The sequence below is a fragment of the Varroa jacobsoni genome, unplaced genomic scaffold (genome assembly GCF_002532875.2).
Source record: "Varroa jacobsoni isolate VJ856 unplaced genomic scaffold, vjacob_1.0 scaffold_282, whole genome shotgun sequence".
NCBI classification, from domain to species: Eukaryota; Metazoa; Arthropoda; class Arachnida; order Mesostigmata; family Varroidae; genus Varroa; species Varroa jacobsoni.
In genome coordinates, this window is record NW_019213184.1 from 226,202 (window position 1) to 238,374 (window position 12,173).

Genomic DNA, 12,173 nt, shown 5'->3' on the forward strand with positions numbered 1-12,173 from the left:
TGGAAACAACCCCACCGATAATAGTTGGAACAGCACTCATAACTAGCTACCAGGCCTCTTTATAACTCTTCTACGCAGTTGATCGTTTACGTCCTCACTATTCAGTTATGGGTAGATTACGCGCGTTTACGTCTAGTCGATGTCGAAGCCATACTGAGCCAATTAGACCTCTCGCCTGATCCATGAACCGTGGTTTTACGCGTTAACGGAACGTCAGCACTGATCAGCATCGTCGTTTCGTGCCATATTACCCGCGATGTCGACGGATTCATTCTTCCAGCAGAGGGCTAAAAGATACCTATTTCCAGAAGCTGTAAGCTCCAAACGCTCTGCGTATAATCAGAATATTTATTGGAATCTAGTTTCGTTTCGACGAAGCCGCGGTAACTTCTTCAAAATTCGATGTTTGTTTATTGGTAAATTATTTATATTATCACTAGTAATAATACAGCGTATAATTTACTTTACTAAGTTATTGAATTACTAAATTGGAGAGATCGGTCAGTGATCGGTTCCGATGTTGGCACAATCGGCTGTCTGTTTTTATGACTAAATACGACGAACTTCTCTGAAAGGCCGGAAGGATTTACTAACAGGCGCTCGCTAAAATTCACCGAGACCATAGAGAGTCATAGGATGAACCAATAGGACGACTTTCGGACGCTAGATTCTTTACAATGACGCCAAATAACAATAGGACGGTAGTGAAATAACTATGGTTGTACGTTGACCACCGAGTGATCGGATCCTGTGAATGGGAAAAACTTTATTAATTCGTAGAGCGAGCAATTTTTTTATTGGAAGTGAACGACAACAGACTGTGCGCTAACCGGACACACTAATGGGTGAGCCAATATCTTTTTTTGTACGAAATTTAATGTGCTTCGGTTGAGTGAGAAATCATCGCTCAGCTTCAATTATGCGTCTGATGTTTGCTACTTCAAGCGTGTCGCTGGAAAAGATCCGTCTGATACACGTGTCTGATTAGATGTACCTCTGTACAGGATAATTTTAGCGAAAGTTTCTACCAAGTCATTGCAAAGTTACAAAATTAATTGTGTGTTTTCGGCGGCACGTCACAAAGTCTCAGCAGAGGTTGTCGAATCTATTACTGCCTCTGGTTTTCATATCTCGACGTAGAATGTAGCTGAAGCTGCTATCAATATTGGCGAAGTTTGCTACAGATTAATTGAACGACGAACAAAAACAACGACCAAACCCCATTACTGCAGATCCCTAGGCAGTAGTAATAGGGGCGTGGGGTTTAGCTAATGGCCTCCCACGTTGAGCCGAAAATCAGCCCCTACCCGGCGCGAACTAAAACGACAGCTGCACAGACGATTCGCTAAACGATCCACCTGCATCGTCTATCCCAGTGTAACGTTATGCGGCCCTTCTTTAGCGCACCTACGGAAACAGTCACTTATCATGCTTTAAACACTTAAAAAAAATAGCAACGATAAGTGCTACTATTCTTCGGCTTTTTTCTTCCATTATGACTGCGAAAACAATGGAGGCCTGCAAAAGTCACGTTTGGCCTTTAGGCATTAGAAGCACACGGGGTGTAATTGTGAGGTGTTCGTATAAGCCCCAATCGATCGTATGAAGATCAGTTTTTTTTTTTTTATCTTAATCATAACCGAACAGTAGCAACGGCGTTTGCTGACACTCGTCTTTCATACAGGTAATGGGCAATGTGAGGTGTCTGTGAGGTTAGCAAAGCTGTATACACGCAGTATAATATCGTGTCTCTCCCTTCACTGGATGAGAAACAGCAAATAGCCTGCAGATTATGGCGTATCTGACATAATCTGTCGTGAATGAAAAAAAAAAACAAGCTTTTTAAATAAACTCTTTCTACCAGCAAAAAATGTACAGTGTGCAACGTGATGCGCATCAGCATTACAACCTTTGGATCTGGAAGAGCAGACGTAAAACGTGACCAGTATGCAATAATAGTTCATTTAATATCAGTATCTGAAGAAGACCATGGGAAAACGTTCCCATTCGTGCAGTTACCCCACTCAAGCATATTTTAGTAAACAAGTTTAACAATTTTCTGCCCGCTCTGATCTGAAACGATATTATATGGCAGAACATAAACAGTAAACTGAACATAGAAATCAAATATCGAGCACACAAATTCAACTTACCCTTTTCCGGACGCCGCAATAAAGAGGGTCGTCGCTTCGTGAAAATAGGCTGAGCCTCAAAGACGTATTGGTTCCGCCCTGTCCGTAGGCAACGCACGGCTCTTTCCGTAGCTCTTTCGTAATACCGCGCTCGTTGACATCTCGCGTGTGTACAACCCCTTGGAAAGGCTTATCCGTAGCGACCGAGATCGTAATATAGCCTTTATCGCAAACAGCACTAACTGATGGGGAGAACTCGTCGTCTTGGCCTAAGGCCACCTGAAAATACGATCCAATGATAAATAGAGACATTTGTATGTATATATATATAGTTGCAAGTACTTCATCGATGCTATTCACTATAAATTATTACACACCTAGAATCACAGTTCAGTGGTTGACGAAACTATGAATTTATTTATATAAAATTATTTTGTATTTTACTGTAGTTCTGTGGACTAGGAAGGAGGAAGGCTTAGTTCGCGTGTGTGCAATTGACTGAACAAGGTTATAAAATCATTGCCAGAGTGTAGATCCTGAGCAAAGAATAGCTACTACGGCGCGCAGTATGTCTAAATAAGTTCAATACCTGCAGGCGAAATAATCATTGAAAAAAAAGGACAAAGTTCGCACAAAAAGAGACGACATAGGACCGTTTATGTGGAAACAGCGAACGAACTACGCTTGAGGTTCCACGTGGAAAGAAGTGTAATAGTCATAGGACCATAGTAACATTTGGATGAAAACCTATCAATGTACAGTTTTTATAATATCTCAAGCAAAATAAAAATAATGGTTTGTAACTTTCGAAGAGAACTCCATCGGTACGGCTTTTTAAAAATCCATCTTTAATTATATGTCTAACAAAGTTACCTCAACTGGCCAACTTAAGCATATTCCTTACCAAAGCTACAGTTTTCATTAAACTTCTACATAAGGCGTGGTATAACCATTTTCTTCGTGGCATACTTTTACGGCTCGCAATAATCCCCCACACGTATGTTATGCCTATGCAGTGCCAACAGAAAATAAGTTGAACGGCGTCACGAAGCGGCTTGCTAATTATCCATCTTGTTTTCAAATAGAAAAATGCACCACGTGGGCCAAGCCACAAAGCCGCACGCAAAAAGGAGAGCGTCCCCAAGGGTTCGAATTGGATTCACGATGTCGTATCAAAAGCGATGATAACTGAAGCCTTTCTCGCTTTCGTTGCTCTGAATACTGTGTAGCCCCTGAGGTATCTCAGCGACCCCTATCTATGCGATAATTGCCAAAATCTTACCCGACCAATCTTTGCACAGAGCCGATGTTCTTATCATTTAACAATGTGGTCTTTTCATAATAGTGACGACTGCCAGCTCGTCGTCGATACGGCACTAAATATCAAATAGCAGCGTAAAAATTAGACAGGTACACTGCTACTTCCATTATATCTGTTACTGGGAGAAGAATAACTATAAAAAGGCCATCGGTGCGTTTCATCAGACTAGATATCGTATCTCTGATATGCTCATATGTCTTTTCTTGCTATTAAGTATCGTTACGCAAGGCGTTCTAGTTAGAATTAACAGTACGCTGCAGCCGGAATTCTGATTTCTGGCTGCAGCCGGAATCTGGATTTACACAGATTTTATGCCAGTATGGGCAATGATAACCATATAGTAATAAGTAGGTAACAAAACCTTATATTATAAAACATAATAACGACATTTCATCAGTAGACCGGCTTGTCGAAAAAAAAAAAACCGAAAAAAAAAAGTCTACAATACGCGATCTTTTTTATGCCATTCTATTGCGTTGTTGCATGCAGATGAATAAAACCTTGTCAGAATTGTAAGTACTACATTATTTAGCTTGTTTGTAGATTACTAGGTTCAAGATCCATGCGTTCTGATCGTGCTCTGACAGCGTTTCACCTATTTAACTAGTTACGAAACCCCTCATACTTTTCTTCCCCAGATCGCTACGCATACGAGAGGTGTCTGGAAAATGATTACATATAAGCTAACTTCAAGTAGATGAATCACTTGACACGATTCGGGAATTGTGAACAATTGAGCCTTTCAGTTATTGGACTTTATTAGCCATTACATCTACTGTGAAGGAAATGTAGGAACTATGTCCTAGTCAACGATGCAGTTACTCGTATAGTGTAAGATACAAAATACTGACTGGCCAGTGAAGTATCATGAGACAGAAATTCCAACCAACATCTAAATGAAGCCACGTTGACAGCATCATCTGCTACAAACCGTTTAAATAATGATTTACCAGCCATTAAATAACGGCTGTCCGATTGTTTTTTGTGGCTTACTAACATATTGCAGCGGACTATGTCGTATGTTACAATGACAACAAAGTACGTCGTAACTGCCAAGGAGAACAAATCTGTTTGCGCTCATTGTCACCTGTCACTGATCCATTTAACTGTTGCACGCAGATTCATGAGAACGTTCTATCAGTTGTACTGCAGGGTAGAAAATCTACTAGGTATAAGTCAAATAGTATACGTTACAGCTTTACCGGTAATGGCCTCTCTATTAGAAGTAGAATACGTTTGCGAGAAGCTTTTCTCTCTTATAAATTTCAAATCTATATAATGTAGCGTTAATTTATAGATACTTGTATCTAAATTTTGTGGATCATAAACAGCACGCTCCGATTATGCAACGGATTAATTAACGTTTCTAGTTGCCTAGGTTGAATACGACCTTTCTCCAGGCACGAAAAGACCCTTACAAAAGCGACAGTTGCGGCCGTTTTCTACAGAGTCTCTAATAAATCAGGTATGATATGAGATATCGTAGAGCGATTCACAGGATATTAAATATCCCAGCTTCCGCAGCACGATGCACAGAGCCAGTTGCAGGCAAGGCCAGCGTGCTGTTCTTTGAAGGGCGTTTGGTACTCCGCCGGTCGATAGGCACGCACTAAGAGAGAAATAACTTTTCCAGTGATAGCATAACGGTCCCTTTTGCCATCCTTAAGCCCTCGGTTCCGCGTAATGTCCTGCTGAAGGTTAACTCTGGAACAGAGCGCATTCGGCTCGGCGCTTTCTTGTTCTTTCATGGGAAATCGATATCTGTTATTATGACAATTTCGTACAATCAAAGGTCTCGGAAGAATAATAAAATTATTATTACGTTATTAAGGTCCTTCTTTTGACGTAATCAAACAAAATATTCCCGCTTCGGACAAGCTGAATGTTGATCTCAACACCTAACGTTGATTATGGCACGTCTGCAATTCATTCTATTGCGATGTAGGTAGAGTGTACCTTATAAACCTCAGTCGGCCCTAATTCAGAATGGCTAACAAATTCTGGCTCTTGGATTATGTTTCATATAGGACCTCAATTAAGTTTTATTTATTCATCCTTGCTGGCAGTTACTAAAAAGTATCAGAAAATATATATAAGATTATTTACAACACTTTGCGCTAACTTTCCCTACATTAGATACGTATCGTCAGGCTCGTCGGAACCTGATTTTCAGCGGAGTCAATGGTGGAGCCCATAAATAGCAAAGCAAGAGACGACATGTCTATTTAGCCGGTTTGCCCCTTTTCACCCATTTTTCCTCATCGTAACCGAAGCAAAAATCCTCATCAATCTCTGCAAAGTTTTGCCCCTGGTTACTAAGATTCGTCTTAAAGGATTCCGTTACTTAAAGTTTACCACGACGTCGTAGGTCCTCGGACAACACTGCCGAGTCGATCAGAAGATACGTCAGCTGTTTAGGAATTACTTACTACTAAAGAACGAAGCTTTAACGCGATTTAATTGTGCGACTTTCCTTTTTTACTGTAAGATCTTCTCAAATGACGCGTATCGCATACATTGCTATCGGAGCTACTTTAAAGTCCAACGAGTTGAGAGCAGTTGCGAGGGCAAGCGATAAAGGGATTTGATCGTTTACGCGACCAACACTGCCTCTCTGCATTTTTCTTATCCTTCACATAGAAGAGCAGCTTCAAGTACGGAAACTGGTTGGCGTATACAAGAGCGAAGTACAAAGTGTCAGAAGCAGCGTCCCCTTCTATACTTCATCGCGTTCGTCTTAGTCAGGCTTACGAACTATCCTAAATTTGTGAGTATCCCTTGTTGCTGGGGGTGTGGTCGCGCTCAACGCCGTTTCTGTGAAGCATTCCCTCCGTAATTCCGTGATTTCACTCAGATGGCGCGTGCGCTTTCTAACTAGCTTCTTACTCAACAAGCTGGAGAGCAGTTTATAACAAAAGTTTTTCGTCCCTGTTCTTGGCCATGATGATAGCGGCTAGGTCACTCTTTCCTTTAGCGATTACGAACAGGGTAGCATACTTCCACTAGGTTGGGAGTGTATTAGTACGTTAACATTATTTTTTTTTACAACATTTAATAGCAGAAAGACGACGCATTTGATACGCTTGTTGCAAACCCTGTCTGGATTTGCGGCTTTCTCGTAATGTAAGCTCATTAGATACTCGGCTAGTTTCTCTACTGTAAAGTTTTGTTGAAGGGAATCGCGTTACTTTCTTCCTAGGCTACGGTGAAAAAAATGCATAGTATCGTATCCCTTAACGCAAACATTTTCTAGAAGTAATTTGTGAGGTTTGACAGGCTAGTCGAGTAAACCGCCAAGCTGTCGGGATGTATTGGCCAATTATATAGTTCACGTTCGGCATCAGCGACCAGACGGGTCTCCAGCCATTACTGTCGCCACAAGTGACGCCCACATTTATCGACAGATCGTTATAAAAACAGAGGCCAAAAGGTCGAGCTCAGACTGTACCTCGGTCATAGACCTTAAGGCCACCTGAGTCCTCCAAGTAAAGTTGCAAGTATAGTTGGAGCATTGTTTACGCTTTCGTAGGGGGACGGTTGTATTGTAGACTAAGAACCTGAATCGAATGCTGCGTATAAGCTTTGACATCCAGTACTTCAAGTACAGAGAGAACTTTGTACATGGCTTCCAGGAATTTGTGTACAACTAGGCGTCGTGACACAGCTTGGACAATGAGGTATCGGTATGCAAGACCGAATACTTGTGCTTTCTCACAGGAAGTAATGTTCACCTTGAAACTGTACCCTGTCTAGGTTCATCACAAATGCATCGATAACCAAACTTCCTGCATCTTCCAGGAATGTTATTTTATAGGTAAAATTGACTATCAGCAACGAAGGTCCGGGAGCGTATCCTAAAGAACCATAATGCAGCTCGAGGTCATCTAATCGAGGCAGGTGTTGAAGTCGCCAGCAACGACCAGAAGAGAAGCAGCGCTTCCGGTCCACTGACAAGCTTCTCTACAAGTGCATACATTGATTCCGAATCAGTCCGCCGAACATAAGCTTCTACGAAACTTAGTGACAATGACGCTATTTTCCACTAGGCACGGCATGAAGTCGCCTATTTTATAAGTTAAAAAACAGAAACGCTTCCACTAGAGCGGACGGATCTATTGCTCATCATTGCGGAGCAGTAAGTTAAAAAAGCTAATTGCCCAAGTAAAAAGGCTTTATCTTTTTAGCAATATTACAGGCCGCCTTCCCGGTCAGTTCACCTTTATAGCTGTACAGTCCATCCAATGGGACGCTATGGTATGTAGAGTAAAGGAATCGAAAATTTTGCTTTTTCTTGACCTGCTTTTTTCGCTATAATTTCTGACTTTGCGGTCCTGACCGAAGAGGGGAACGAAAAAATAGTTACACTTCGGACCCAGGTCTCAAGATGATCAACGTGTCAAAAATTTCCCATTCTGCTAATGTATCTGCCCTTTTCAAATTGCTTGCATTCATGACGGCCAACTTGTATAGGCACCACAGCTGGCCCTGTTGCTGCTGCTAATATATGTCTCTGCTTCGTGCACGACACTATCGATGTTTATTTTCGGCATGCGGACGCTACATGCTTCTGTTTCGCTTGCAGGTTTGACACTGGGTCGTCCAGCACCATCACTTAATGATAAGGGGGCTCGCGAGAGTTACTGATCCATTCCCCAGCGCACGCGCATCCAAAAATTTCATGAACTATTTTGTTTATCAGTCCGATCTTGCCCTACTCTACAGTGCCGTTTGCCTGATGGGCCTATTGTCGAATCAGTCCTGTCGCTAATGCTACAGCCGATATCTATACATCCGTTACATTTTGAACAGCATACAAACAATGCCTTGCATACAATTGTTATATATCTCGCGTGAACGTTCCGATTCTTTGCAATAGAAAATGCGGCCGTTTTCGGATATTGCCTAGAATCGAGGCATGTGTGATTCTTACTGTTGTCGAATTCAATGGGATGCCTTCGCAGCTGGCTTACGATTGTTGCTGATTCTGTTGATGTTGCGCCTGGGCTGATCTGAACTCCGCTATCTCGTAGTACAAGGTATACTCGGAATGGTCTGAAGACGTATTCGTGAATGGATTGCGCTAAGTTGATCTAATGTAAGTCATCAGATTGCCGATACTTTCTCTAATAAAGCACATTGGTGCTCCCGCAGGGCCCATCAGCACATTCTCGAGAAAGGGGAACGTTCACTCATAGCCCCCTGTATATTTCGGGGGCACGAGATGCAGACAGCTCGATTGGAACTTAGCACATCGAAAAATGACTGAGACAGGCTTCCCAAAAATAGCACACAGACCGTGTGCTATTTTTGGGAAACATACGCACACACGATTACACCGGTTAGCAATCTATCTAGCAGATAACTATCAGTAATAAATGTACTTTCTAAAATGAGAAGATCGTCCACAACAAAATCGAATACACGATAGCAGGGTTTGAAGATTTTATGTTACACGAAGTGATTTCTGAAGACTACCTCTAGTCTATATGCCGATCCATCGCATCACGATCTCGCGTGACTGACTGGACTACTTCTATGGTGTTTTAGAAAACACTACAGCAAATGAGATATTCAATTTACGTATTAAATGCGAGACCATATGTTTGTTACTATGAATGACGCTTTGTTGGTTGTGTTAAATTTAAATAAAAAGTGTTAAAAGATAGTAACATTTTATAGGCATGTACAGTCTAGAACTTTACTTTAAGCTTTAATTTGATGGTTTAAAGAGAAATAAAAATGTTTAGTTATCGTCTAGCTAGGCTGATTTTTGTGAAATTTTAACTCATTTTCTAACCATGTAACAAATAATTTCAGTAATACTGAGTGGCCTGATCAATAGGACAAAGTATATTATTGGTCATCAATTCAATTTAAATTATCATACGATATTATTATGTTATCATTACGATGTCATATGACATGGCAACAAATTCTGCTATCATGCCTAAAGACCTATTTTTGTTTTTCCCGGATTATTCAAATCATCCTGTTGGCTCGAGCAAACGTTGCGCACAAACGAGGGGTACAGCTTCGGTAACCAGCACAGAAAAGTTTTGAGCTTTTAGCTATAAATAACGAAAACCGTGACGACGAATGACGATTGCGCAGAAGCCAAATCGATCAGATAAACAAGGCCTGACTGCTCTTCAACACTGCTATAGTTACAATACAGGAAGACAACCCAATCCTATAAGCTTAATACAGAAACAAAAAGTCAAACAGTTATCCGCGCGCTCAAGAGAAATCCGACGGATCTTAGAAAGTCTCTGCCGTCATTGCATATTCCGGCTGTATTTTCCTTTCCATTTACTTTGCAGTCAGTCTTCTTTAAATTCTTCTCTGGACGGAATACCGTCCCCTCTGTTTTAGAGTTTTGCTGTTTCTGCTGCCGAGGCAGAATTAAGTTAAAACATAGAACATGCACGCTTTTCGAACGCAAATCGTGGATACCAAATGAGATAACCACGGAAAGAGGCGGATTTTTGTCCTAAGCTCAAATAGTACCGTTGCGCGGGATCTTACAGAAGCTAAACGAAATAGATGCTCTTGCTTACTTGGCTCTGTCAACATGTAGATGGCAATTTGCATATGGACGCGTCCACAAGCACGTATGCTATCCATCCCAGAGTAGTTAAGGGCACGCATGTACGTGTAACTGTTTCGTTTGCCAACGGAAGGCTTTGGGAGGTTCTTGCTAAAATTAATCATCCTTTAACTCTTGTATAAATACGTCGTGATAGGACTGCAGACCACGCCAAGGTTGGCAGAGCAAAGTACAACCTCACCGGAAAAGAAAGGGAGGGGAATCAAACGGCGAGCAGATTATACGAATGAAAGGATGCAGCCGAGCGTTCGTATACGATGACGTTCTATATATTTTTTTAATAGTACTCGAATGCTTACTCTCCGCTACAACGATATTCGTGACTAAATAGAGAAGTTCAGTGACCATTCTTAACCTGCAACGGTACAACGCTCAGCCCGCTCTACTATGCGAGTTGAAACGAGCCTTTCCTGCCACGATGGACTATAGCCAACGTGATTGAAGGCGCAGTTCAATTAAGTGGTCATCTTTTATGTCTGATTTTAACAATCTGTCTCGCCTCTAGATACCATCCTGTAAAAAGGATTTTTGGTGCAAACCAACGACAAAAAAAGAAAAACAACAATTACTAAAATATTCAACGGGGCATTCGATGAAATCGAGACCAGGGGAGATGTATTGCCGTAGAACATAAAGGGCATTTGTAAAGAGGTAATAATCATAGGGAAGTACTCGATTCAGTTTGTAGCTCGTTGGGAATGATATAACGCTTCTTTAATCGTCCTTCAAACGATGTCTTGCCAGCTGTGCACGCAATACGAAGACGGCATTTTAAATGCATTAAATCATCAGACAAATGCTAAGATAGAGCGGCTCAACTTCAATGTTGACGAGACGACTGAACTACCGGCACCTGTTGATTAGGACATCTACAAACTATAGCACAAAGGGAGTGACCATCGCAGTAGATATCTGCTCAGCAAGGTCAGCCAGTTCCATAGAGAGGATGCAACGTCTATCTTGTAATCACACAAATGGACTAACGATTGCCTGGATAATAGTTGCTAGTAAGCATCAATGAGTTAACATCGACTGTCTGAGCACTGTCTCAAGCGGCCCTGGGATAGTCATTATCATCTGAAATCCAATTCGCTAAGCGTTGCGTCACTGACCATTCCCCTTCTGTCCTATTTTGCCAAGAGGTTTTTATTAAAGATAGATCTGAGATCCCCTTAAATATAGATAGGATTAAAAAATTGCTACCTTATTGGTATCGCTCGTTATATATATATAGGATGTGCAATCGAATAAGATCAATTCATCTGTGATGACCTCAGCAAAGACGGCGCGAAATGCTCTAGTAATCACTGGTCTTTCTTTTGTTATCTCTTGATGACAGTATTTTACCTTGTCACATAAACTATTACCTAATATTTCCAAGGACACAGATGTACAGAACCGATTGCAAACGATCTTGTTCTCAGAAATTCAGGATGATGGCCTTTTTACATCGACCGGCCACCATCAAATGTATCTGTGGATCGATTGTGTACAATCTCTGTCGCCGTGCAACTGCAATTTCGGACGAACCGAATGTGGAATAAGTCCGTGTCGGTAAAATATGCGGTAATGAAGGATGTTAGGAAACGTACATGTTATGCCGTACTGATTGCACACCCCACGTGTGACATTAGCACGAAGCAAATCAATTAGTGCGGTTGATCAGAACTTCCCCCTGATCGAACTTTGATTATATACGAATCTGTACATATGACTGTCCAAAAACATTATTTCACCTATTGATGGGTACAGCAGAAACACGTAATCGTCAAACCAACAAAAGCTAAAAAAAAAAACAGAGCTAACCAAATCACAAACATTTCTCCATTTGACTCTCTCAACCTACTAGCGTAATGTACATATCGATACGATAACAAATAGGGCTCTTGCGGGGCGTGCTTAACGTGCAGCGGAACGGCCATTAAAGCTGGTGTGGTCCAGATCAGTGTTCCCTCTGTGTACTTGGCCCATATATATATATTACAATATTCGAAGCTGAGTTAAAATAATGTACAGGCTTGGCCCATAAACACTATTATGTAAAGGTTTGTCTAGTATGGGTCCGGGCAACGTAATTGCACGCTCGCTTGCTTGCTTTATAGCGGCTATAAAG

At 41.5% G+C, this 12,173-nt stretch overlaps 1 protein-coding gene across 2 annotated transcripts in view; it reads right to left on the minus strand.

Moving 5' to 3' along the window:
* The window catches only part of LOC111258975 (uncharacterized), an 85,268-nt gene that overhangs the window by 42,700 nt on the left and 30,395 nt on the right, over positions 1-12,173 (minus strand). For both annotated transcript variants that reach the window (XM_086967676.1, XM_022830602.2), the window contains exon 2: positions 2,154-2,411. In XM_086967676.1, the coding sequence (XP_086823802.1) occupies positions 2,154-2,411 (258 nt within the window). The remainder of the gene's footprint in view (positions 1-2,153; positions 2,412-12,173) is intronic.